At 45.9% G+C, this 26,013-nt stretch overlaps 1 protein-coding gene across 1 annotated transcript in view; it reads left to right on the forward strand.

Moving 5' to 3' along the window:
- Window positions 1-22,354, forward strand: part of KCNK13 (potassium two pore domain channel subfamily K member 13) — a 100,639-nt gene extending 78,285 nt beyond the window's left edge. The window contains exon 2 of the mRNA XM_045807644.2: window positions 20,646-22,354. Coding sequence (XP_045663600.1) covers window positions 20,646-21,538 — 893 coding nt within the window. The 3' untranslated portion in view covers window positions 21,539-22,354. The remainder of the gene's footprint in view (window positions 1-20,645) is intronic.
- Window positions 22,355-26,013: the final 3,659 nt, after the last annotated feature.

Below are 26,013 nucleotides of genomic sequence, written 5' to 3' on the forward strand. Positions count from 1 at the left end.
GGAAGCAAAGACTCAAACACGCACTCACACACCAAAGTGTGTAGCATCACCCCCATGGCCAAAGGGTAGAAACAGCCCAGGTGTCCGCTGACGATGAATGGATGAACGACATGTGGCTTAAACATACACACGGACCGTGATGCAGCCATAAAAGGAACAAAGTCCTGGCACGTGGTACCATGCGGATGAACCGTGAGGACGTGATCCTAAGCGAAAGAAGCCAGACGCAAAAGGACAAATACTGTCCGATGCCAAAGTCATAGAGATAGAAAGTAGAATAGAGGTCGCCAGGGGCTTGGGAGGAAGGGAGACTAGGGTGTTACTGTTCCGTGGGCACCAGTTTCTCTGGGATGATGCCCAAGTCCTGGAAATCGGTAGTGGTGATGCTTGTACAACACTGAATCGATTTAATACTACTGATTCATATGCTTTAAAATGGCTAAGATGGCAAATTTTATTATGTTTTATCATAATTAAAAAATTAGTAAGAGAACAAACAACTGGGGCGCCTGGGAGGCTCCGTCGGTGGAGCGTCTGCCTTCGGCTCAGGTCACAGTCCCAGGGTCATGGGATCGAGCCCAGCATCAGGCTCCCTTGCTCAGTGGGGCACCTGCTTCTCCCTTTCCCTCTGCCCCTCGCCCGGCTTGTGCTCTCCCTCGCTCACACTGTTTCTCAAATAAATAAATAAAATCTTTGGGGGGGGAAAAAAAGAAAATAACCAAAAAATATATGTGGTAGAGGGAAAGGATCATTCATATCTGCGACAGAGAGCTGTGAAAGAGGACTCAGTGTGACAGGATTTGGACAGGCTTCATATGAAGCAAGGACAAAATTCTAAGCCTCATTTTTAAAAGATTTCTATAAACAGAGAGAGATACACTGTGTTCCTGGTGAAAAAAACCTCAATTTGGTAAGAATGTCATTTCTCCACAAATGAGTCTCTAAATATAAGGCGACTCCAATCAGAATCCAAAAAATCTTTTCTGGAACTTAACCAAATGATTCTGAAGCTCATCAGGAAAATTGGAACATAAAAATAAGTGGGGCAGTTTTGAAAAGAAAAGGAGAAAGGAGCCAGAAGACGAGAGGGGAGGAGGAAGACAGAGGAGTTGGCACGGATGTTGAAAGAGAACTGTTGAGATTTTTGGTACCGGTCCCAGCATGGACAGACAGATCGAAGGGACAGAATACAGCATCCAGAACCAAATGTAAGAAATTCGTCTCTGATCAAAGTGGCATTTCAAGAGAGTACAGAAAGAATAGACTATTTAAAAATGGTGCTGAACAGTCTACACATGGGACAAAACTTTGTAGAATTGAACACACGGGATGCCTGGGTGGCTCAGTTGGTTAAGTGTCTGCCTTTGGCTCCGGTCATGATCCCAGGGTTCTGGGATCGAGCCCCATATCGGACTCCCTGCTCCGTGGGGAGCCTGCTTCTCCCTCTGCCTGCCACTCCCCCGTTCATGCCATTTCTCTCTGTCTCACTCTCTCAGTCTGACAAATAAATAAATAAATCATTAAAAAAAAAGAATTGAACAAACACACGTACAAGTAAATGGGGGGAAATACAAGACCAGTGGATTGAATCAATGTCAACATCCCACTCGTGATATTACACAGTAGTTTTGCAAGCATTAGCCTTGGGGAAAACTGGGTAAAGTAGAAACAGACTCTCTCTGTATTATTTCTTACAATTGCTTATAAATCTGCAATTATCTCAGTAAAAATTTCAATTAAAAATGGTGTCAGAGAAAAACTATTTAAAAAATTTTAGATACCTGCACTTGGAGAGGAATTCATTATGAAATTGCTTTTAAAAATTAGAACCATAAGTGAATACTCGTATATTCCTGGAGGACTTTTCCCTCCATGACTCCCAAAGACAAAAGCCATAAAAGAAAACTAATGGAAACTGATGGCTTTTCCTACATAAAAAGTAAACTTCGGCAAAGCGACAAAACATTTATGTAAAAATAAAAGGCAGACATACATTGAGCAAAATATTTCAACATACCTAAAAGGTGGCAAGTTAATTTTCAAAAAATATGTGAAGAGCTCTCACAAATCAATAGGAAAAAGAACAAATATCCTAATAGGAAAACAGACTAGACGTAAATAGGGATTTACAAAGGAAGAAATATAAAAGGCCAATACCCATGTGAAAAATGGCAACAAAGCAGAAGATGGTGAAGAAAGAAAACATAACTTCTGGAAGAAACATAGTTGCAGGAGACGGGGAGCTGGTGTCTTACTTACAGATAGCAAGGAGCTGGGTACACAGGCTCAGTAGAAGTTTGTTGGAGAAGCAGAGATGAAGAACCCGGATGGACGGCCTGTCGGGGAGAAGGAACACTTCAGATGCTTGTGCTAGAGAAGAGGAAAGGTGGAGGGAAAAACAATTTTAAGGGGCAAAGGGACAAATTAGGTCAACGTTCCTTGTAGAGCCTGTTTTGCCTAAAGCTAGAAATGGTGTCTTCAGAACATCCTTTGACGTTCCCGCCCGAAAGCCTGCAGTGAGCGGCCGCGCAGACGGGAGAGCCACCGAGAGAAAGGTCGGGCTTTGAACTGTTCTCTGCACGGCCTTCCGTCCGAACGTGCCCGCGCTCGTTCCGCTTGCCGATGCCCAGTGGACAACGATGACCCGGTCCTTTTCCAGCCTTATGTTTTTGCCACCAGATCTGGTCCCATTTGGCATTAACAGCCAGTTGACAAGAAGCCCACAGATTCGGGGTAAACCCAAATTCCTGTTTGTTGCTCTGGGCATCTCAGACTTGCTGTCTGACTCTTCACACCTCCATTTTTTTTTTAAAGATTTTATTTATTTATTTGACAGAGATAGAGACAGCCAGCGAGAGAGGGAACACAAGCAGGGGGAGTGGGAGAGGAAGAAGCAGGCTCATAGCAGAGGAGCCTGATGTGGGGCTCGATCCCAGAACGCCGGGATCACGCCCTGAGCCGAAGGCAGACACTTAACCGCTGTGCCACCCAGGCGCCCCTTCACACCTCCATTTCTTAACCTACGAAGAGGACCCTCGTGTTTGGGCTGACAGCCTGAGTTCATGGTGGTGTTTGTCTTCGGTGTTTGTTCCCTCGGTGGAAAAATAAATCCTAATGCATCAGCCCTCTCTCTCCCCGTGACTAGCTAAAATAGCATTGTGAAACAGTATTTGCAAACATTTCCTCTGGCGGTTAAATTATTATACCAATTCTATTCGTGCCACGAGCACCGCAATGCTTTCTGAAATGGGTTCTCTACTGGCTTTGGGCAAAAGAAAGTTATAACTGCTTTTGGAACTAATAATATCAAAATTAAATGTTTTTAAGGAAAGGCCTCCATAGAGCCCCCTCAAGGAATAGTTTATTACAGAGCAGTGACTCATTTAGGTACAGCCAAGAAGGTGCCTCTAAAAAGAACAAGATGGGAGTTGTACGTCTCCAAAGAGTCTTCTAAAGAAATGGAAGAAGGGAAGGGAGGAAGGAAGGGAAGAACGAGGCCAGACGAGAAGGAAAGAAGGAAGAAGAGGAAAGAAAAACGTCATTTTCTGTAGGGATCTTTGGTTCCCTAGGGCAAACGCTAATGTTCATAGCAAATATGAAGATGTTTGCCACGTGTTTCCAGGAGATTCTGGGTAATGCAAGGTGCACAATGGTACAACAGTAACCGACAGTCTTAGGCTGCTGTAACAAGTACCGTAGACTGGGTGACTAGTAATCAACAGGAATTTATTTCGCACAGTTTCGGAGGTGGGAAGTCTGAGATCAGGCTGGTCTCTGGAACCCTCTTCGGTTTTCAGACTGCTCACTTCTCCTAATCCTGTTTACCTCCTCAAAGTCCCACCTAATACATCACGCTGGGGAGAGTAGGGGTTTCAACATAGGAATTGGCGAGTTCATGAACAGTCAGTCCATAACACAAAGGAAATTTCATGAGTTTGTAGGGAGGAATTATAGACTGGGGAGACTGTGTTATCGTATGACAATAACACATTTATGTCTCTAGTCGTATGTGACTCCCTACGCCCAGGCCATGCTTCATTCTTGTTTCATACATCTCAGTAAAACCACAACAGATGAGAGAGCCACCGATATTCTCGAGGTCTTTGCCTTTCAACTGGATTTCTGGAAGCACTAGGATCCTACCAGAGGGCTACCAAGCTGCTGTGGGGAGGGAGAGGGTGTGGAGAAGGCGGGCTGGGAGCCTCCCAGGTCAAGCAGAAGAGGGGAGCTTTGTCTGCTGTGGATCCCATCTGTCACTCCTCCCCAGGGGCCCGACAGCCCTCTCGCCCACAGCAAGGCGTTCAGAAAGGCCGTCAGATTGACTGTGCTTCACCCAGACGCCCGTCAAATAAAGATTTTTCTGTAACTCCCCAACATGTCCCAGAGCTAGACCTTCTCGTTCACGTTGAAGCAAAGTCAGCGGGGACGGGTTACGTGCCCTGCCTTGCAGTGACATTCTCCTTCACCGAACCATTTCTTCAGAGTCTGGGGGAAGGCGGTTTTGTTCGAGAGAGAGCGTAATTATAGGTGTGGCTTTGAAGGAGCAGTTTCCTACCGTAGGAGTTCAGAAGCCCTGGAACGGGGACGCCTCCCTGAGAGACGTGAATCAAAGGATTGCCCCCCTTTCACACGAGGGCAAAGTCAGAACTAATGACAGCATGTAGTCCAGCCCTCGTACTTGCTCGGTGTTGGTGAGGAGACAAAGGGCTGGAGAAGGCATCAAACCCAGAGCTAATTGTCCCCCCCCACCGTGACTCAGTGTTCTCTCCCAGGGAAACGAAATTGGTCGAATTCCTCTTCAGGGGCTGATGTGCTTCTGATTCCTGTGAGGCTAATTTCTGTTACCTTCTGAGCACAGAAATTACTGTGACTCATAATAATGCCCATGATTTAAGGAATCCTTAGGTCTCACACCCTGGTTTTCAGCTTTCATGGGCAGGAGAACAGGAATTCATTTCTGACTTGTACGTGACCTATTGCTAAGGAGTCTAGAAATGTCCCCCAGTTCGGAAATTACCTGAAAAATAGTTTAATCTTCACTACATACAATACCATCTTTTGTGAAAGATGCTTTACTGTTAACAAAATGAGAGGGATGATAACCCTAAAAAGAGCAGATTCCAAAGATATCCAGAACTGTAAGAACTCTGGAATTCTGCATCCACAGCAGTAACTGTCGCAGAAAAATAGCACCACGTACAGGGAAAACGCCATCTCCCTTCAGCCGCCTGGCTGCCCTGTGACGTCTTCGCAGTTGAGAAATGTGACAGACAGACATGTTTTTCACGTGGCCTAACGTGTCACCCACCTGGCCTGTAGAAGGGGAGCCTCGGCTACACAAGGGGAGCTCTCCCCAGAATCCTGGGATGATCGGATTCATGCTCCGCACACCCGAGTCACAGAATATTGGAATCCAACGATCCCAAGAGTTCACCTGGGCCGCCCTGTATCACCGAAGGGACAAGCAGAGTAAGTTGTAACCATCGCATACCTAGGTTATTAAGAGTCTGGACTAGAACCCAGGCCCCTAACTAGTGAGCTCCATGACTCCGAGCAAGTTTTGTCATCTCTGTGTACCCCAGATTCTCACATACAAGACTTTGCAAGCCTGGCACGAGGGTTGAAGAAGTGAGTTCGTGGAAAGCACTAAAATTGTGTCTGGCTCGGAATGAACGCTCCCTACATCGAAACCACCACCATCACCTCATCCTCTTATGTCACTAATCTGTTGGCTCAAGGAGCTGCAGTAACCAGTCAGATGGCCTTGTGCTTCAGGACCCAGAGGACTCATGAACCCGTAGGTCGTAGGATGAAGGAGGAAATTCCCCAGATCAGTATTTCCGTTGCTTTTCTCACCACCAGGCGGGGAAGCTATGAACTGCATAACTGCAAATAAAGAGTGCAGTTATTAAATCCCTAAAAGCACGGCGTTATCACCAGCCCTCCTTTGGTCTATTACATCGCTGAGTGCTCCTGTCTTGAATGGAAAACTCTAGAACAGTGATTCTCCAGCTCTAGGGTAATCACTGATATTCAGACAGGGAACTGGGCCCAGCCCCAGAGATGCTGATCCAGTAGGGAAGGCTCAGGGGTCTGTATCTAACAAGCTCTTTGGGTAGTTCTGGAACCAATGGTTCAGGTACTCTAGTCAAGAAGCGCTGCTTAGAACACAGAATTTGGGCCTATTTCTGTACCAAGGTGGGCTACGAGGGGGGCTGGTGCTGAGCAAATGCCCATGCAGAAAGCTGATTTACAACCAAGGCCCACCTCAGCCCTCAGCTGTGCTCCCTGCCGCTCCCTTCTCCCCCCCAACCCAAATAATCCCAAACCTCATTTTACAAAAATAAACCATGAACAGCACCTACCTGGTTCCATCCCAGAAAATGGATCAGCTGGGAGGGAAGTACCACTTCCTTCTCTTCGTTGCCTTTGTCGCTGTAGGTAATGCAGGAAGTAGGAAGTCCCTGACTACTTTGGAAGTCCCACCAATCCAAAGGAAGGGGAGCAGCTGTTACGTGTCTGCTGCTGTCTGGCCCCACAGTTATCCCAGAACTTCTGAGAACAGCTCATTGAGACATAATGTACCATCTGAATGTTTTCTGAGTCATATATGATGCACCAAAGAAATTAAGGTTGCCTTTGCCTCTAGGATCCCAGAAGTGTCAAACCCTTCACTGGTTTTGGTGGGAACCTACTTTAGAATCTTACCCAAGCAGACATGACCTTTGTTTCCGATCTCCCGCCCCTGTGCTCTGACCCCAGGGAGTGGTATCTTCCTGAGTGGGGTCTGTGGTCCTTGTACCAGAATCACTCATTTAAAATGCGAGTTTTCTGGCCCCATTCAAACTCCTGAATCAGAATCTCTAAGGGCGAGGCCTGAAAATCCGTAGTTTTTGACAAGCTTCTTCAGGAATATTCGTGCATACTGGAGTTCAAGGCTTTCGTCCTGAGTGACCATGGTTTGCTTCTGCCTTCTTCACTCACCTCTGAGTTAGTTCTCACACGGTAAATACAGGTGCGATCAGACCGTCCATCTTCCCTGAAGCTTGGCAGAAGCTTTCCATCTCTCTCTTAGGTTGCTTGCAGGTGACTCAGAAAAGGAGTTTATGGGGCGCCTGAGTGACTCAGTTGGTTGGGCATCTGTCTTCAGCTGGGATCGTGATCTTGGGGTCCTGGGATTGAGCCCCGTGTCAGGCTCCCTGCTCCCGTCCTCCCGCTCATGCTCTCTCTTCTCTCAAATAAGTAAATAATATCTTAAAAAAAAAAAAAGGCAAGAAAAGGAGTTTACTTGGGGCTCCTGGGCGGCTCAGTCCCTTAGGCGTCCAACTCTTGATTTTGGTTGCGGTCGTGGTCTCAGGGTCCTGGGATTGAGCCTCGCCTCAGGCTCCAGGCTCAGGGCAGAGTGTGCTTGAGATTCTCTCTCTCTCCCTCTGCCCCTCACCCCACTTGCTGTCTTGCGTGCTCTCTCTCTCTCACTAGCAAGTAAAGAAATCTGGAAAGAAAAGAAAAAGAGAGAGAAAGAGAAAGAAAGGAAGAAAGAGGAAGAAAGAGAAAGAGAAGGAAAAGGAGCCTACTTGACTTGATAAAACAGCCTAGTGCAGGTTTCCTGCTCGTGTGTTGCTGCGGTGCTTTATCTCCAGGACCAGGGGTGAGGCTCCGGGAGGGCAGAAGCTGTCTTGTAATCACCCACCCCCGCCCCAATCTGCCTATGCTCCCGGCACAGCACACGCAACCTAATGAGTACGGCGATATTGCCTGATTTGACTGTCACATCAACACTTGTCTCCAACGGCTTTCTCCTCAACCTCTAGAAATGATCCAAGAGGAAGTAAATTTTGATGGTGACACTTGACTGTCATAAACCCTTGTCTTCAAGCATTTCTTTAAGAAGACTCATAAAACTTCATCCACGCTTCTCATAGCCTGTGGAGTACAGATGGTCGCCCCACCTCTTCCCACAGCGCGCACACCCCTCCCTCCACACCTCCTGTACACGTGTCCTAACGGACTGATTTGTCCCAGTTTCTTGTTACCCCAAGTTTCTATTAAGGGACCCCCCCCATCACCACTCTGGCACTCCCTGAAGTGCTTTGTTTTGTTTTGTTTTTAATTACTAGCAGGACTTCCTTTCTCTAAAGGGACAGGATCCAATCTTCTCCCCATTTTAGTTAAGTCGTTAAGACAAGGTTTTATCCATCTGACCAGCTACTGGGTGGTATCTTGCCAGCTACCCCTCCAGCTCATTTCCAGATAGGTGAGGGAGAAGTCAGGGCTCGGATGCCCACGGCTGGTTGGAATTGAAGGGCCTGCCATGCCCCTGGTCGAGTGCTGAAGTTGTCCTAAGCAGACCTGATTTCTTAGGCACATGGGAGCCACGGGGCATATCGTGGACTATGGAGGAAAACCCAGACAGGCCAGACAAGGCTAGTTTTACATCCCATCGGGCGTTCCTGGGAGTTTTTCAGTGGTGGTTTGTGAAGAAAGAACCAGTCCAAAGGAGAGATGGAGTCTTAGCTTGATTTTAGTAATTAGTAGGGGCTGCTTAAGGGAGATTATGGTGAACACCAACATGGCGCGGTGTGAGAGCCCATCAAGTCCAAACGAAATTCTGTTGGCAGAATTCTGTCTTGCGGAACCCAACAAACGGTGTTTGGGATGGGAGGGCAGTGACTTTTAAAAGTTGTAGAAGGTCTTGAAAAGGAATTTTGAGTGATTAGCTTGTACCTTTGCCTTCGATTTACTGGTGCACGGGGCTTACCCAAGTGTGAGGTGAATGGAAATTGTTAGCTTGTGTAGAGTGTGTCAGTACCTGGTGCACCGCTGGAGCTTCCAGTTTAGGGCTCAAACCCTGGTTTGTCAAATGAAAACTTTCACAGGCTGTTACCATGAGCATTTGCTGGTGTCATATTGTCTGAGCGATCACTTACCGTGAGACACCTCATATAAACAGGTAAGCGCATGTTTATGTAAATTCACTTCAGCTTATACCCTGGAGGCAGTTAGCCATCAACGGGAGTGTCTATTCCAGAATCTACTCTCAAGAGGTCACTATCAAGCACTCTAAATATTGTTATCAGCATCTACACTGTAGGGGGTACTGGCTAGCATAAGAAATGTTAGAAATAATTCTCCGTTGAAGAAATGAATGCTGTGCAAGATAAGGTTGGCCAACAGGTTGTGTGAACCAATGCCCTTGCTTAGATGGGCAGTAAATTCACTGAGCAAATCTGGGACCCACCCAAGGCCTAGGGCGTCACTGCTTCTGTGTCACCTAGAATTCAACAACAAAAAAGGAAATGGGCAAAATAATTGAACGGGCACACTAAAGAGGATGCCCACATGATCACAAAACATACGAAAAGACGCTCAACTTGACAGGCATCAAGGAAAGGCTAATTTAGACCACTATGTGCCCACCAGAATGGTTACAGTGAATATTGGCAAGAATATGAAGGAGCTGGGGCTCTCAGACCTCGATGAGGACGGGGTAAACCAGGGCATCCACTCTGCTGAACATGTAATATCGTGTGAGTCCTTATTCCGCCCCTAAGTATGCATATCCAAGAGAAATGAGTATCACCAAAAGATATGCACCAGAGCGTTTGCAGAAACACTATTCATAATAGCCCCAAGCCAGAAGTGCCCCACGTATGAATCAACAGTAGCATGCCCTCTTCAGCCCACCATTCCAGCGCCCTCAGCTGGAGTCTGTGCCTTAATATCACACAGGCTCAACACCTTCCTCGATTTACAAGGGGAATTTCCATTAAATCCCAAACCCCTTGCAGACCTCCTCTTGACACTCTTTAAAATCCCTAACACTCAATTATCAACGCAGCTGGAAGGGATGAGCTGGAGCATCCCAGAAATAGTGGGGACAAGATGCCTGTTGAAAAAATTGCAAGTCCCAGAGAGGAGACGTTTCATTATTCACTGCTCTGTAGCAAACTGCCCCCAGTTAGTGGCTTAAACAACAATCATGGACATTTCTCCTAATTCTGTGGATCTGCTGGGCTCCACTGGTGGTTCTCCGGCTCCACGAGGTACCAGCTGGTATATCTCATGCTTAACTGGGGCTGGAATGCCCAAGACGGATTTACCCAATATCTGAGGAGGCTGGAATGGCTGGGGAGCTAAGTGGTCACACTTTTTACACAATGACTCAAGGGTCCAGAGAGAGTTAAAACTGCTAGGCTGCTCACCGTCTCGGCCTAGAACTAGTGCAGCATGACTTCCGCTATGTATGATTGGTCAGAACAAGTCTCAAGGTCACCAGGATTCAAGGGGAAGGGAAATAGGCTTCACCTCTTACAGGGATGGGAGCAGTTTGCTCAAAATCATCTTTGAAAAACAGTCTACCACAGGCAACAAGAGTAGGGGAAGGCCATCTGGATAGGGAACCTGGAGTCAAGCCAAGCCTCTACCCCTCAAGAAGATTACCTGGCTTTTCAGTGCCTCAGTTTCCCCACCTATAACATAGAAAGATTGGGCTAGAAAGCTGTGAATTTCCTCTTGGCTCTAACAGTTGTGGCTCCATAATCCACATAAAGACTGTGTCTAATAAGAACCTCAAGTCCTCCCTCATTGGACCCCCATTCCCTTCTCCCACATCCCCCATAAGAATAGTCCATGGAGTCTCTTTTTTGTTTTTTGGGTTTTTTTAAAGATTTATTCATTTATTTTAGAGTGAGAGAGCACATATGAGTGGGGGGAGTGGTAGCGGGGAGGGAGAGAGACGCAGAGAAGCAGACTCCCCCTTGAGCGGGGATCCTGAGATCATGACCTGAGCCGAAACCAAGAGTCAGAAGCTTAACTCACTGAGCCCTCCAGGTGCCCCACCGTGGGGTCTGTTTTTGTTCTTCTTCCATCCCGATGAAAACTGGACGGTCTTGTTTAAAAACACCCACAAACCCCTATGTAGTTTTATCTCACACAAAGAGGCTTAAAATTTCCAAATCAAAAAGATGATGAAAAGTTTATGTGAATCAAACTTTGATTCTCAGTGTATTGAGAAGAATGAAGAGTGATGATTGTTTTGGGCAGGTGTTTGCTGCCATTTGGGGAAATCTTCCAGAATATTTTTACGCATTTTTCTTGGTTTAAACGTAATGAAAGAAAGAAAAAAAGAAGAAAAATAAATAGAAGTAATGAAAGATATAAAGCATTACAAAAAATTAAATCAACTGAATTTTCACCACCTTGAAATAACCTGATTACAAATTGTGTCTCTTTCCCTTTATGTTGTTTTTTCTGTATATGTTTGTGGCAGACCTTGTTGGTTCTGGGGTCCTTCTCTTTCCCAAGGAGCTTCAGTAAACCCTGGCCAGTCTAAGAGGAAATCCATTCCTCTTATAGATAATTGGTTTGAGAAGAGAGCTTATACTAATTAATAATGTGTAATGGGAATTTTGCCAGGGGGTTTCTGGAAAGGATTCTCTGCTCTTAGAAAGACATACACAAGACAGGAACACAACATTTTCTGGCTCTGGACATTAGCGTGTGAGGAGTTAATGCCCAAAGCTGTTGACCTAGGGAGGGACTATTCAACCTGTTGACAGGGCCAGAGCCAGAAAGGTGAAATGGTTTTGGTTCATGGATTATTTGGAAAACCACCCAACTAGCCACCCAGTTATTCCCTGGAGTCACCCTACCTCCAAATTTCATGTTCTATGAGATAATAGATCCCCTTCATGTTTAAGCCACCTCTGTTTATGATTTGCTATTACTGGTAACCAAAAGCAAAATCTTCACTGCTAATATATATATATATACACACACACACACACACATAAATGCATTTTAGAAAGTTTATTCCTTCATCCAACAAATATTTAACGAGGATGCCCCATGTACTAGGCTTGAGTCATTCTGCAGACACACTTTGGCTCTGCATTTTTCCACTTTACATTTTCTCTAGTCATTAAAAACTCTATGAATATGTCATTTTAATGGCTTCATTTTAATGGCTACTTTATTTAGTCATTTCCCTATTATCTGACATTTAGGTTGCTGAGGATTTTCATGATTAAAAGCAAAGACATGGTGAACATCAATGTACATAATGAGTCACATTTCTGATATTTTGGGGGACATATTCCTAAAAAAAAAAAAAACAAAAAGAAAGAAGTGTTTTTAAGATGCCTGAAACATTCCCAAATTGCTTTCTAGATAGTTTATGCCAATTTATATGTCCCCATACAGTGTTTGAGATTTTCTGCTACATCTGAGGGCACTCTTATAATAGACAATTTTTGAAAAATGTTTCTTGGGCGCCTGAGTGGCTCAGATGGTTAAGCATCCGCCTCAGCTCCGGTCATGATCTCAGGGTCCTGGGATTGGGCGCCATGTTGGGCTCCCTGCTCAGCGGGGGGTCTGCCTCTGCCCCTCCACCTGCTTGTGTACTCTCTCCCTCAAATAAATAGATAAAATCTTTTTTTTAAAAAAAGTTTCTAGAAAGAATTGTGATCGAAGTCTACAGGATACATTTACCCAACAAAGCAATGGCATAAAAAATGGCTATATGCAAGTAATGAATCATGGACCATTACATCAAAAAACTAGGGATGTACTGTACGGTGACTAACATAACATAATAAAAAATTATTTTTAAAAAATGGGTGGGGAGGCTTTCAATGAATAAAGGAGACTTAAAAGATATAATGTTTGGGGCGCCTGGGTGGCGTAGTCGTTAAGCGTCTGCCTTTGGCTCAGGGCGTGATCCCGGTGTTATGGGATCGAGCCCCACATCAGGCTCCTCTGCTATGAGCCTGCTTCTTCCTCTCTCACTCTCCCCCTGCTTGTGCTCCCTCTCTCGCTGGCTGTCTCTGTCAACTAAATAAATAAAATCTTTAAAAGAAAAAAGATATAATGTTTGGACCTTGCTAACATCCTGATTCATACAGATCTATAAAAAGATATTTTTGAGAAATCTGAATATGGCCTAGGTATTATTTGGTTTTAAGGAATTAATGTTAGTTTTATTGGGTGTGATAGTGTGGTCATGTTGGGAAAATGAAGTCCTTGTCAGTTACAGATGCATCCTTGTTTTTTTAATTTATTTATTTTTCAAGTCCCAACGTGGGGCTTGAACTCACAACCCTGAGATCAAGATCTGAACTGAGATCAATCGGACGCTCAACCAACTGAGCCACCCAAGCACCCCAGTGCATCCTTAGTAATGGATGAAATGGCGTGCTGTCTGGGACTTCCTTTAAATACTCCAGCAAATAAAGGAGGTGGGGTGGGATCAGGGAACCACGACTGGCAAATTGTTGACAATCACTGAAAGTAGGAAATGAAGGTTTATTATAGTAGTCTGTCTTCCTTTGTGTATGTTTGAAAATATCATCATGCAAAGCTTTTCAATGTTTTACCTTAATTTTTTTTAAAGAATGGTGGTCAACAGAATTTACATAAAATGCTGGGAAACCGCAGGTCTTCTCTCCTCTCTTCATGGTCTAAATAAAAAGCTCTATTGGGGTTGGCTAGGACCCTGGCAGTCTCTGGCTGCTTTATATATTCCTGGCCCGAAGGACACCAGGGAGCCTGGTTTGGCCCCAGGAGCTGCCCTAGGGGTCAGATTGAAACAGATCTGAAATGGTTCAAGGGAGCCAGAATGAAGTAGACTGCCAGGCCAGCTTCCTTGGAGTCCTTGGACTCCAAACCAAACTCATGAGTCCTTGGTCCTCAGTCAGCTAGCTCATGTGTTCCCAGAATCAGGGGTTGGACACAAATCAGATGACCTCAGGCTTGAACTCAGAGAATAAATTATATACTGGAAAGCACCACCTGTGACAATCAGTTTCATTTGTGTGCCTAAGAAATACAAGGAGACCAAAATGCATGGGGCGTAGCACGTTTTTAAAACCGACTTAATTACATCATTTGTTGGAAGAGGCACACATACATTCAGAAACATGTGTTTTCGTGAGTGAAAATTGTAGGGTTTCAGTTTGATGCAAGCCAATCCCCTGATTTGGGTACCAGATTTGGCAGCCACTGTGGTCTGGGTGTCTGTGTAAAGCATGGAACTATAGATGCTTGGTTAATTTCCCTCCCTGGATTCTACTCCTGACGCGTACACCTGACAGTGGCTGGTACTCAGCACAGTCAAGTGGAAAGAGCATGGGCCTGGGAGACAATCTAGGTTCTGATTCTGGCTTTATACCTTTAGGCAAGTTACTTAACTTCTGTAGTCTTCTTTTTCTCATCTGTCAAATGGGACTAGTAGTCTAATCCTAAACACCCAGCTTTCCAGCAAGGGTGCGAGAAGCCAGTGATACCTGGCAGAGGGCAGGTCTTTGGTGATGCTTGCATCCTTTTCCTCCACCAAGAGGGACCCCGAGGCTTCTTATTCCCAATCCAAGGCATCCCTAATGTTCATGTTATGGGGCTCAAACAAGGGAAGGCTTTCTATGAAAAAATCTATATTGTGAACTTCCACGCTTTTAAGCTCTGACAGTAGTAGAAGCTACGGAAACACGTCTCCCTGCAGACCGCAGGAGGCTGCCTCTCAGTGCCTCCCCACACTACCATGTATGCCATTTGCTGTCATTTCTGCTGATTGAAAAGATGGCGGTGCCCAATCCGATTCAGTAGGTAATCAAAACTCGTGGTCTCTCTGTTCTTCAATCAAATTGAATGTTTTAAAACCAAATAAACAAGATAGAATCTAGAAATTTTAAATCCCAGGGACATGTCCCCACATCACCAGACTGTCATTCATTGGAAAGGTCAGGTGACCGAGCTTGTCAGCTGGCTTCAGTCATGCACCTGGACATCATACATTCCAAGTGACGCGGCATTCAGGCCCCTGAAGCTGGATGACTCCATTGTGCCTTTATTTTGGCCACTGATTCTGTATGGCCTTATTTTGTAGATAGCAATTTATTTGTCCCAGCCTGGATGCGAGGTCTTTGAGGTCAAAGACCCTGTCCAGCTAATCATTGTGTGGCCCAAACACTTAGTGCACGCCCTTGAAATTCACAGGTGCTTTAAAATTATTGTTGTCAACTTTAGCTGAGAGCTATTCCTAACCGCCCTACTCTCCAAGACTAAAATAATTAAGTCCCCTCTGGGATCAGAAGGGAAGATTTTGGAGAAGCAAACATTTGCCCCTCTAAATCTTGTGCTACATGAGAAAGTTCCCCTCTGTTAGTAAGAGCATCCCCCTCTCCCTCCCCCTCCCTTGCTATTTCTGGGTTTTCCCCATTTTCAATGCCTTTATCCAGTTTCTGGAATATTATTGGGTCCACAAAAGGCCCCAGATAAATGTTTCTCTTTTTTTCTGCTTGTTGCCTCAGTTCTGTCTCCAAAGAAGAGAGCCCTAAGACCCATTTGGCCTCACAGCACTGGGGCTGTGGGGCTCCAGTTTTCATTGTTCATTTCTTAGTGCAGAAAGATTTGCAAGCTTCACTGCTTCTGGGAATTCCCTGAGCCAGTGGAGGTGCCCCAACATCCGCAGATAAGCGGGAACTAATCACTCAACACCTTGGTTACTCCTCAGTGTTCTGTGGCCTGGGGAGAGAAAGACATTGCTCTCAGCTCGGTCATTAAACTCAGTAAGTTTTTCTAAATTCTCCACTCTTACAACCACCTCAATTCAACTTGAGCTTGGGGATAAGAGTGAAAGATACTAGCAAGAGAATACACAGCAAAGACAAAGTATTTCTTTTTATTTTTTAAGATTTATTTATTTATTTATTTGAGAGAGAGAGGCAGGGTAGCGGGGTGGGAGCAGAAAGAAAGGGAGAGAGAGAATCTCAAGCAGACTCCGCACTGAGCCTGGAGCCCAACACGGGGCTCCATCTCATGATCTGAGCTGAAACCAAGAGTCGGATGCTTCACTGACTGAGCCCCCCAGGCGCCCCAAGACGAAGTATTTCTTTACATAACAAAGATATGTAATAAATGAAACCTGCAGTGCCAAGAGCTGCTGAGGGAGTTCCCAGGGAAGAGATGAGGGTCTACTTTTCTCTGTATCATTAGGGTCCATAACTGTGACTCCCAATGGAAGTACCCCAGCCCCTCGCACCTTCTTTACCACATCATCCTGTCCCATCCAGCTAAAATGCTAGATTCACCGAATCTTCCTCAAGTCTCCTGGTTATAGGCTGTTAACAGCTTACACTCGTGTAGACCCTTGTGCACTGTGGAAGGAAAATCAAATTGAATTGGAAAACCAGATGGCAACACAGTATATGTAGCTAGGTGTTTGGGAAGGGTGGCCCCTTGGCTCTCTGCCCAAGGAGAGAAGGAGGTCCTCACCCCAGAAGCCCACACATGACAGTTCTGACCTGACCACTTCCCAGTGTGCGCTGGAAGGCAGCCATGGGCAGTGTGGCTTGGGGACAAGCAGGGTGTCATCAGGAAAGAGGCTAAGGGGTGAGTCCTCAAGATCCCAATGATGGGGCCCAAGTTAGGAACCTGAACTCAATAATAAAAAATGGAAACAAGAAGGTTTGGTTTGAATGAAAGGCTGAACCTAGGGAGGCAGGCTCAGTACTCATTTTTTGAATGGCATTTGTATTCAGAGGCTTTGATGCCCATCCCCTCAAACAGATCAGACTTCTCATGGTTCCTGAATCATTTTCTTGGAAGGATTCCATGTCCCTCGGTGTGGGCTGACCCTGGGCGCCCCTCAGTGAGAAATACTGAGTGAATCACTGCTCCTTTCTTTTTCTCGGTGTTCTTAGTGATGCCTATTGTCCTGTAGTTGGTATTCTTAGCAACATGTCTGTGTGCATGGGTGGAAAGGTCAAGAAGGTAGACATTGTGAACAGTAAGAGGTAAAGGCAAGAGAGATGTTTTCTATTTGATCAAGCTATAAAAATCAACACCTCAGTTTTCACTCCCAAAATATAAGGTGTATGTTTGAAGAATTTTGTTTAAAAGATGAGAACATCTTGGGGAGAAGCCTGAGAGGGCGTGGGCCCCGCTTGTGAGTGACTGGGGCCCAAGGCCGGGACGGGAGAGGCCGCGCTGTGACAGCCTCGCCGCTGTGCCCGTCTGTGACATCCTCGCGCAGCCCCTTGCCCCTGCGCAAATACCTTTTCTGAGCCTCTGGTGTTTCACAGACTGCACCCCTGGCAACCTCCCCCCTCTCCCCTGCTCCAGGGTCGACGCCCTTAAGACCTCTTTTCTTTCCTTGGCTCCGTGGGGCCGGGCAAAGCGAGGTCGACCCTGCTTGAACCTGTTTGTCAGGCATCACAGCGGTGTCCAAAACATGATTGGCGCCGGGGAAGACTCGATTTCACTGCCCTTTAAACGGATTTCTAATTTTTTTGTATATTGAGAGTAGATTCCCCACCCCCCAGAAACACCTTTTTTTTTTCTTTTAAGTGTGGACTTGTATGTGATAATTGTAGCATCTAGGATTTCAGAAAGTTGTATGACTTGGTTTATTGACCCGATGAGCAGTTTGTAATCCCCTGTTAATACAAAAATCGCCTGCCTTGTGTTCCATAGTGTCTTGAGACCATTAACCCTGCTGGCACACCTTTTCCTGTTTAAGATCCTGCATAGCCTTGGTATTCACGAGTACATTTAAAGTATTCAGTCATCACTTTATAATAGAAACTACTCCCAGATACTTGTTATTCTGACTTTTTCAACTTGCTCATTTGGTTGTTCCCATAGTGGAATCCTCTATGGGCATTTCTCCCTTAATGAAAGTGTGAATTTGAGTTTATCAAAGTTTCTTTCTAAAGAACAAACCAAGTGCAACTTTGCTACATCGAAGTTTTGACTGAAGTTCACATAGTCCAACTTGTATACCAAAGAGTGACCCTGTTTGCCCTGTTAGGCCTTTTCTGCTTTGGACCAAAACAACTTTCAAGACCCAATTTGATCTTGATGAAGTCCCACAAGTTCATTTTTTCTTTTGTTTCTCTTGCCTTTGGAGATGTGTCATGAAAAAAGTTGCTGTGGGCGATGTCAAAGAGGTTGCTGCCTATGTGAATGCAAGTTGGTACAGCCACTTTGGAAAACAGTGTGGAGGTCCCTTAAGAAGTTAAAAATTGAGGGGCGCCTGGGTGGCACAGCAGTTAAGCGTCTGCCTTTGGCTCAGGGCGTGATCCCGGCGTTATGGGATCGAGCCCCACATCAGGCTCTTCTGCTACAAGCCTGCTTCTTCCTCTCCCACTCCCCCTGCTTGTGTTCCCTCTCTCGCTGGCTGTCTCTATCTCTGTCGAATAAATAAATAAAATCGTTAAAAAAAAAAAGTTAAAAATTGAGCTACCCTATGATCCAGCAATTGCATTACTGGGTATTTATCCCAAAGATACAGACGTCGTGAAGAAAAAGGCCATATGCACCCCAATGTTCATAGCAGCAATGTCCACAATAGCTAAATCATGGAAGGAGCCGAGATGCCCTTCAACAGATGACTGGATTAAGAAGATGTGGTCCATATCAACAATGGAATATTACTCAGCCATCAAAAAGAACAATTTCACAACATTTGCTGCAACATGGATGGGACTGGAGGAGATCATGCTAAGTGAAATAAGTCAAGCAGAGAAAGACAATTATCATATGGTTTCACTCATTTATGGAACATAAGAAATAGGAAGATCGGTAGGAGAAGGAAGGGAAGAGTGGGGGGGGGTAAACAGAAGGGGGAATGAACCATGAGAGACTATGGACTCTGGGAAACAAACTGAGGGCTTCAGAGGGGAGGCGGGGGGGAAATGGGAGAGGCCGGTGATGGGTAGTAAGGAGGGCACATATTGCATGGTGCACTGGGTGTTATACGCAAGTAATGAATCATGGAACTTTACATCAAAAACTAGGGATGTTCTGTATGGTGACCAACATAATATAATAAAAAAATTATTATTTAAAAAAAAAAAAGACCCAATTTGAATCCCTGTGTCTCTACAGCAGCCCTACAACACCATAATTGTCTAACTGGGAGGTTCCTAATCTCATCTAAATCCTTCTTAAGTTGATGCATTTTTAAGAATAAGAAGAATAAAAGGTAAAGCGAATAAAGCATTAGGTAAATTAGTTTGAGAAAAGAATGATCACTTTAGGTCCTTTCTATAAGTTTGCTTAGTAGACATTGATCAGGTTCCATGTAGCTGAGGTGAATTTCGATGCCTGTTCTTCATTTCTTCTGTTACTTTCTCCATTTATCTTTGCTTTCAAGTGTTAAATAACATTCAAATGAGTAAATTTTAAAGATAAGTAACATTCAAATGAGTAAATTTTAAAGATATAATTGGCTTTATTAATCAATTCATTATAATCAGGCAGCACCCCATCTAGCAAGTAGAGGAGAGCTCCTAAGGACTACAGAAAAGGAAAGGTTTTTAAAGGTAGAGAAAGGGACACCTGGGTGGCTCAGTCAGTTAATGTGACTCTTGGTCATGATCATGGCTCAGGTCATGATCTCAGGGTTGTGAGATTGATCCCTACATTGGTTTCCACACTCAGCAGGGTGTCTGCTTGAGATTTTCTCTCTTCCCCTCCTTCCACCCACACATGAGCTCTCTCTCTCTCTCTCTAAAAATAAATAGGGGTCGCCTGGATGGCTGAGTCAGTTAAGTGTCTGCCTTCAGCTCCGGTCATGATCACAGGGCTCTGGGATCAAGCCTCGCATCGGGCTCCCTGCTTAGCGGGGAGCCTGCTTCTCCCTCTCCTGCTCCCCCTGCTTGTGCTCTCTGTTGAATAAATAAAATCTAAAAAAAATAATAATAAATTAATAAATAAAAATAAAATATTTTTTAAAAAAATAAAGGTAGAGAATAGAATAAAAAAAAAAGATGAGAACATCTTGAACAAATTTCTCATTTCTACAGATGCTGGCATTTGCTGTTTCTCTGCCTGGAACACCACTATCACCACCACCACACACACACACCCCTCTTCTTGCCTGCCTAACTCCTCTGTAGCTTTCAAGTATCCCTGCTTAGTCTTCCCAGAACCTCAAGTCTGAGATGGGTTCCCCTGTTGGCCACCCCCAAAGGACACTGTACTTTCTCCAGCACAGCACCTACACAATGTAGTAATCACCTCACGAGCCTAGAGCTCCATGAGGGCAGGGACCAGATCTGGCTTTCTTATGGTTCAATCCCCAGTTCCTGGAATAGCACTGAATAAACATTTATGCAATAAATGAATTCTGAAGAGTCTGTATAAGACTTTTCCTTGTATGAACCTCTGTCTGTCTGAACAGTGTCTGCTAAGTATAGTTGTTCAGGTTGTGTACTGTACAGGACATCTAACCAAGTAAGGAGGGGGGCCTGAAATCCAGTTCGCATTCTCATCACCCAGCCATTTTTTGCTGCCTGCATCCACCTGGAGGAAGACGTGCCTTTTTCGGATTTGCACAATGATACCATCCGAGCTTTCAACAGCACAGCTCTGAACAACACTTAGTGTCTCCAAAAGGAAGTGAGAATTCTCCCCCTTGTTCCTGAAGGAAGCCCAGGGCCCAGACGCAGCGTGAAACATCCCCCCGCTTGCTTGAAGGGCTGGGAAGGGCAGTGAATCTGGATTCAGGTAGGACCGAGTGCTTTTATGAAAGGGTAGGACCGAGTGCTTTTATGAGACTCTTTCTTCAGGTCCTTTGCCAGCCATCGCAGTCAAGACCCTGACCGTATCCCCTCACTCTTCTCTCCTCTGATTTTTGTCTCCTGCAGGGTTTGGGATGACAACTCCAGCGACAGTAGGAGGGAAAATCTTTCTGATCTTCTATGGCCTCATTGGGTGTGCAAGCACCATCTTGTTCTTCAACCTCTTTCTGGAGCGCCTGATCACTGTCATCGCCTACATCATGAAGTCGTGCCACCAGCGGCAGCTCCAGAGACGAGGGGCCCTGCCGCAGGAGAGCCTGAAGAACCCGGGCAGGTGCGAGGTGGACAGCCTGGCTGGCTGGAAGCCCTCCGTGTACTACGTGATGCTGATCCTGTGCGTGGCCTCCCTCCTCATCTCCTGCTGCGCGTCGGCCATGTACACCTCCATCGAAGGGTGGAGCTACTTTGACTCGCTCTACTTCTGCTTCGTGGCTTTCAGCACCATTGGCTTCGGGGACCTTGTCAGCAGCCAGAACGCCCAGTACGACAGCCAAGGCCTCTACCGCTTCGCCAACTTTGTGTTCATCCTCATGGGCGTCTGCTGCATCTACTCCTTGTTCAATGTCATCTCCATCCTCATCAAACAGTCCGTGAACTGGATCCTGAGGAAAATGGATGGGGGGTGCTGCCGACAGTGCCAAAGGAGACTCCTGCGCTCACGGAGGAATGTGGTCATGCCGGGCAATGTCCAGAACCGGTGCAACATCTCCATAGACACGGACGGGGTGCTGGACAGCGACACGGACGCGCGGCGGCTCTCGGGGGAGATGATCTCCATGAAGGACTTCTTGGCCGCCAACAAGGTCTCGCTGGCCATCCTCCAGAAGCAGCTGTCGGAGACGGCCAACGGCTGCCCGGCCCAGGCCAGCGCACTGTCCCGGGACAGTGAGTTCTCGGGCGGGGTGGGGGCCTTTGCGATCATGAACAACAGGCTGGCGGAGACCAGTGGGGACAGGTAGGAGCGAGGAGCGGACACTGGACGTGGAGACCGGGATCGTGGACCACGAGGGCCCGGGTGGACCCTGGAGCTGTCCCCTCGCCCTCTGCAGGACCAGCCTTAGGAAGCTCTTCTCCAATGAACAGCCACCTTCCCGGGCTGCGGGCCAAGGCCTGAGGCCTTTCTCCTCCTCTTTATTCTCTAAGGTCTAAATCAGTCTTGAGAATGAATCACAAAAACAGCCCAAGACCTTGCTTGGCGCTGTTTCTTTACCCATCTTCCTCCGGGGTTTTAACCACCTAAGGGAGGGAGGGCTTAAGTAAGCCTCCATTTCCTGCTGCTCTGTTCTTCATTTGGAAATTAAAAAATAATAAAAATAAAAATCCCAAACGAAGAGGCTCCTCTTCCCCTGGAGCCCTGATTCCGTGAATCCAGAGTCACTGCCCTTCCCAGCCCTTCAAACAAGCGGGAAGATTGTTTCACGCTGTGTCTGGGCCCTGGGCTCCCTTCAGAAGGGATGTGTCCCCCTGCCGCCAATAGGGAAGTCACCTGTTCTAGTCTCCGGGTCTGCTTCTCTGCTGTTTGTTTTTCCTTTCTTTTATTTTTAAGATCCTAATGCCGGCTAAGGTGTCTGTGGGACCTCTGTGTGGTAAGAAAACTAAATCCAGCTTCAGGAGACTCACTTTTGCAATCAAAGAATACAGCTTGATGTTCTGCCTTCAAAGGGTCACAGAGACCTTTTTTTTTTTTTTTTAACCAGGGCTTGGGGCCCATTGCAGAGATAATGGCTATTTATTAGAACTGAAAATTGAATAAATCTTCACTTTATTAACTAAGATTACATGAGTGCTCATTACGGACAGCAGGGCTGTGTGGGGGAGTGCCTAATTAGATGGGCATTTATTGTGCTCAGAGAAAAAGGAAACAAGAAATTAACCCTTCAGGATATGAGCATCATCTTGGATTCTTGGCTGGAGAAACATTCTAGGCTAGATAAGAAAATTTGGCTTCTCCTGTGTCATTTGTTTTGGTTTTGCCTTCTGGGGTTGTAACAAGTCCAGTTACATAACCTCCCGAGCCAGTGAAACATCCATGCTGGGAACAAGGGCTGTTGATCTTCTTCATATATTCAGAGAGAACATTTGGGGTTTGAAAGCAGCATCAATAAGAGATAGCTGTTGTTTTTATAAGATAAGGATGGTACACATGGCTATTTTAGAAACAATGAAGAAGGTTGGGCATCAGAAAGAAAAGCAGAGAACTATGTCTGATGAAACTGAGATATTGAGCAGAAAACATGAGAGCTGGGAGGACCTCAGGAACCATCCCACATACCTTTCTTGTGTTTTAGACAAGGAGGAAACAGAGGCACGAAGGGACAGCTCCTTGTCTGAACTCTTCGGGCTGACAGCGAAGAGCTAGGGGAACCCAGGTATCCTGGCAGGGACGTCCGGGCTTGTCTCGCATGCTCCACATAGCTTCGGAAGCTCCCTCCACTGCTGCCTCTTAGGTGGAGTGGCCTTTTCTTGCAGCTGGCAAACCCAAATAGTTTCCTTACAATGCCAGAAGTACTCAAGAGCAGGTGTCCAATAAGCAGCAGCCCTGGGCTTTGAACAAAGGGCTGTGAGGCTTCAAAGTGAGAGATCTTCATGTCTTACCTTGTATCGAGCATTCTGAAGCTACTGCAAAACCCCCGTTAAGAACCTCTGATCACAAACGAAGCTCCCCGGGGCTTTGCCCTGCGCGAGCATCGTGGGCGTTGGGAGAGGATCTGGGTCCCTGTTCTAGGAGATTTCTTGATCTCCACATTCCTGGTATAGGGACTGGCACAAAGGTCCTTGCGTGTGCCAGGGGGCCAAGGAGCATCGGTATAAGCGAGTGTCATCTTCCTAGAAGGTCAGAGTACTGAATGGGCAGAGAGATGTTGTATCAAAACACATGGTTCTATTTAGGTAGGATCCAAAACCGGAATAAACTTTTGAGCTAGCCATGACAAAGATTTGTGAACTTTGGGGAATTTTCCTGAGGAGTCTTCGCAGGGTCTTGGAGAATGAGTTTGTTTTGCTCTGGGTTGAGGTTCCCTGGTGGAAACGTTTGAGAACCAGTGTAAGGACGGAATTGTGGTACATTTACAATGGATGATGGGAATAACGTTTACCCCCAAAAATGGCAAACTAGGAATTTATGTAGTTAAGCCTCTCTGTAGTTACTCTTAGGCATGAACTGGTTAACAAGGGAATTTCTAGGTAGTAATATAAAGCTGGAGTTCAAAATGCAGAGCCCACAAATCCTTTCACGTTGTTGCATTTGTACAGGCACACCTTGGAGATACTGGGGGTTAGGTTCCAGAACACCACGATGCAGTAAATATTGCAATAAAGCCAGTCAAATGAACTTTTTGGTTTCCCAGTGCAGATGGAAGTTATGTTTACGGCGTTCTATCGTACATTAAGTATGCAATGGCGTTGTGTCTTTTTAAAAGTACATACCCTAATTTAAAAATATGTTATTGCTAAAAAATGCTGACTGTCATCTGAGCTTTCAACGAGTTACGATCTTTTTGCTGGTGGAGGGTCTTGCCTCGATGTCGCTGGCTGCTGACTGATCAGGGTGGCGGTTGCCGAAGGTGGGGGGGCGTGGCGCTGTGACAGTTTCTTAAGTAAGACAGCAATAACATTTGCTGCATTGATTCTTTTTTCCCACAAATGATCTCTCGGTGGCGCGTGATGCTGTTTGATAGCATTTTACCTACAGTAGAACTTCTTTCAGAGCTGGAGTCAATCCTCTCGAACCCCGCTGCCGCTTGATCGACTGTTTCCAAATCCTTTGCTGTCATTTCAACAGCTTCACAGCAGCTTCACCAGGAATAGATTCCATCTCCAGAAGCTACTTTTTTTGTTCATCTTTAAGAAGCAACTCTTCATCCGTGAAGGTTTTTTTTACAGACTTTATTTAGTTTTAAGTAAACTCTACACCCATGTGGGGCTTGAAGTCATGACCCTGAGACCCAGAGTCGCCTGCTCTACCAGCTGAGCCAGCCTGGCGTCCCTCACCATTACAATTTTATCATGAGACACCAGCAATTCACTCATGTCTTCCGCGCCCCTTCTCCTTCTGGTTCTCTGGCTAATCCCACATCTGTCCTCGAAACACACGCAACACCTATCGATTAAGTTCACCATCTTCTATGGCACAGGCGGTGGCACCCTAGACACTTACAGCAGTAACATCAGAGATCATCATCACAAGTGTACTAATAATGAAAGGGCTTGAAATATTGCAAAAATTACCGAAGTGTGACACAGAGACACTAAATGAACAAACGCAGTTGGGAAAATGGTGCCACTAGTCTTGCTCCACACAGCGTTGCTATAAACCTTCAATTGCTAAGAAATGTGGTTTCTGGGGCACCTGGGTGGCTCAGTTAGGAGTCCAACTCTTGATTTCACCTCAGGTCATGATCTCAGGGTCATGAGATCGAGCCCCACGTCAGGCTCCGCACTCAGCGGAGCCTCTGCCCCTCCCCACCACGTGCTCTCTCTCGCTAAAAATAAAAGTAAATAAATCTTTAAAAAAATGCATTATCTGCAAAAAGCAACAAAGGGAGGTGCACTAAAATGAGGTGTGTGTGTATACACGCAGATGTGAGAGGGAGCACACACGTACATACGTCTGCCTTTTCCTGCTACCGAGCCTCACCCTTTTCTTCATGTTTCCACAGAGGTCCTTCCATCTTCACTAGAGTTAGAATGTTTACTGCTATTTCCTCTTGTCACCCTTGTCCCCACTCTGCATGTCCCTAACCCTCCCTACCAATTCTCTCTGTCCCCTACTCTGGACTGTGTCGCATGGCCTCCCCATCAGAAATCACACTCTGCTGCCCTTGCGGCTTACTGATCAAGAAGAAAGTGACTATTTGCAGAAGGCATTGCAGTTGGCCTGAGCGCCTCTGTTCAGGAACCCCGAGTCTCCCCTAAGTGATGAAGGGACCCATTGACTTGACATCCATGAAGCTCCTGGGCTTCATCCTTCGCTAGGCTCACAGCTAGCCTGTCTTCTCTGTGATGCTAGGATCGTGAACTGGCCTTTCATGAGGGGGCCTCAGAGCCAAGACATGGGGTGTCTCAGGGGATCCGCATCCCATACCGCTTGCACAAGCTTTGGGGTATTTCCGTACGGCCTGAAATGATATCTTCTTAATATTTTAATCAACTCAGTTTTTAATTAATTTTGTCTTAAAAAGATATTTGTCTAACTAAATGGGGGGCTTGTATCACTTGCTATAAATAGAAAATACAATCACTGTAAAAATCAGTAAAATGAAGACAAAACGATGTTATTAAATTCTAGCCAGATCCTGGATCCTAGTGAAGACTCGAAACCTGAGACCCTTTCCGTGGGTTACAAATGCAGATTGGCAGGTGTGGGGGAGGTGTGAAAGACACTGGCACCAAACAGGCTTTGCGATGTAACCACAAGGACTGCAAGAGAATGAGA

Source organism: Ursus americanus, chromosome 26 (assembly GCF_024610735.1).
Source record: "Ursus americanus isolate L20-20 chromosome 26, mUrsAme1.1.p, whole genome shotgun sequence".
In the NCBI taxonomy this organism is placed as follows: domain Eukaryota; kingdom Metazoa; phylum Chordata; class Mammalia; order Carnivora; family Ursidae; genus Ursus; species Ursus americanus.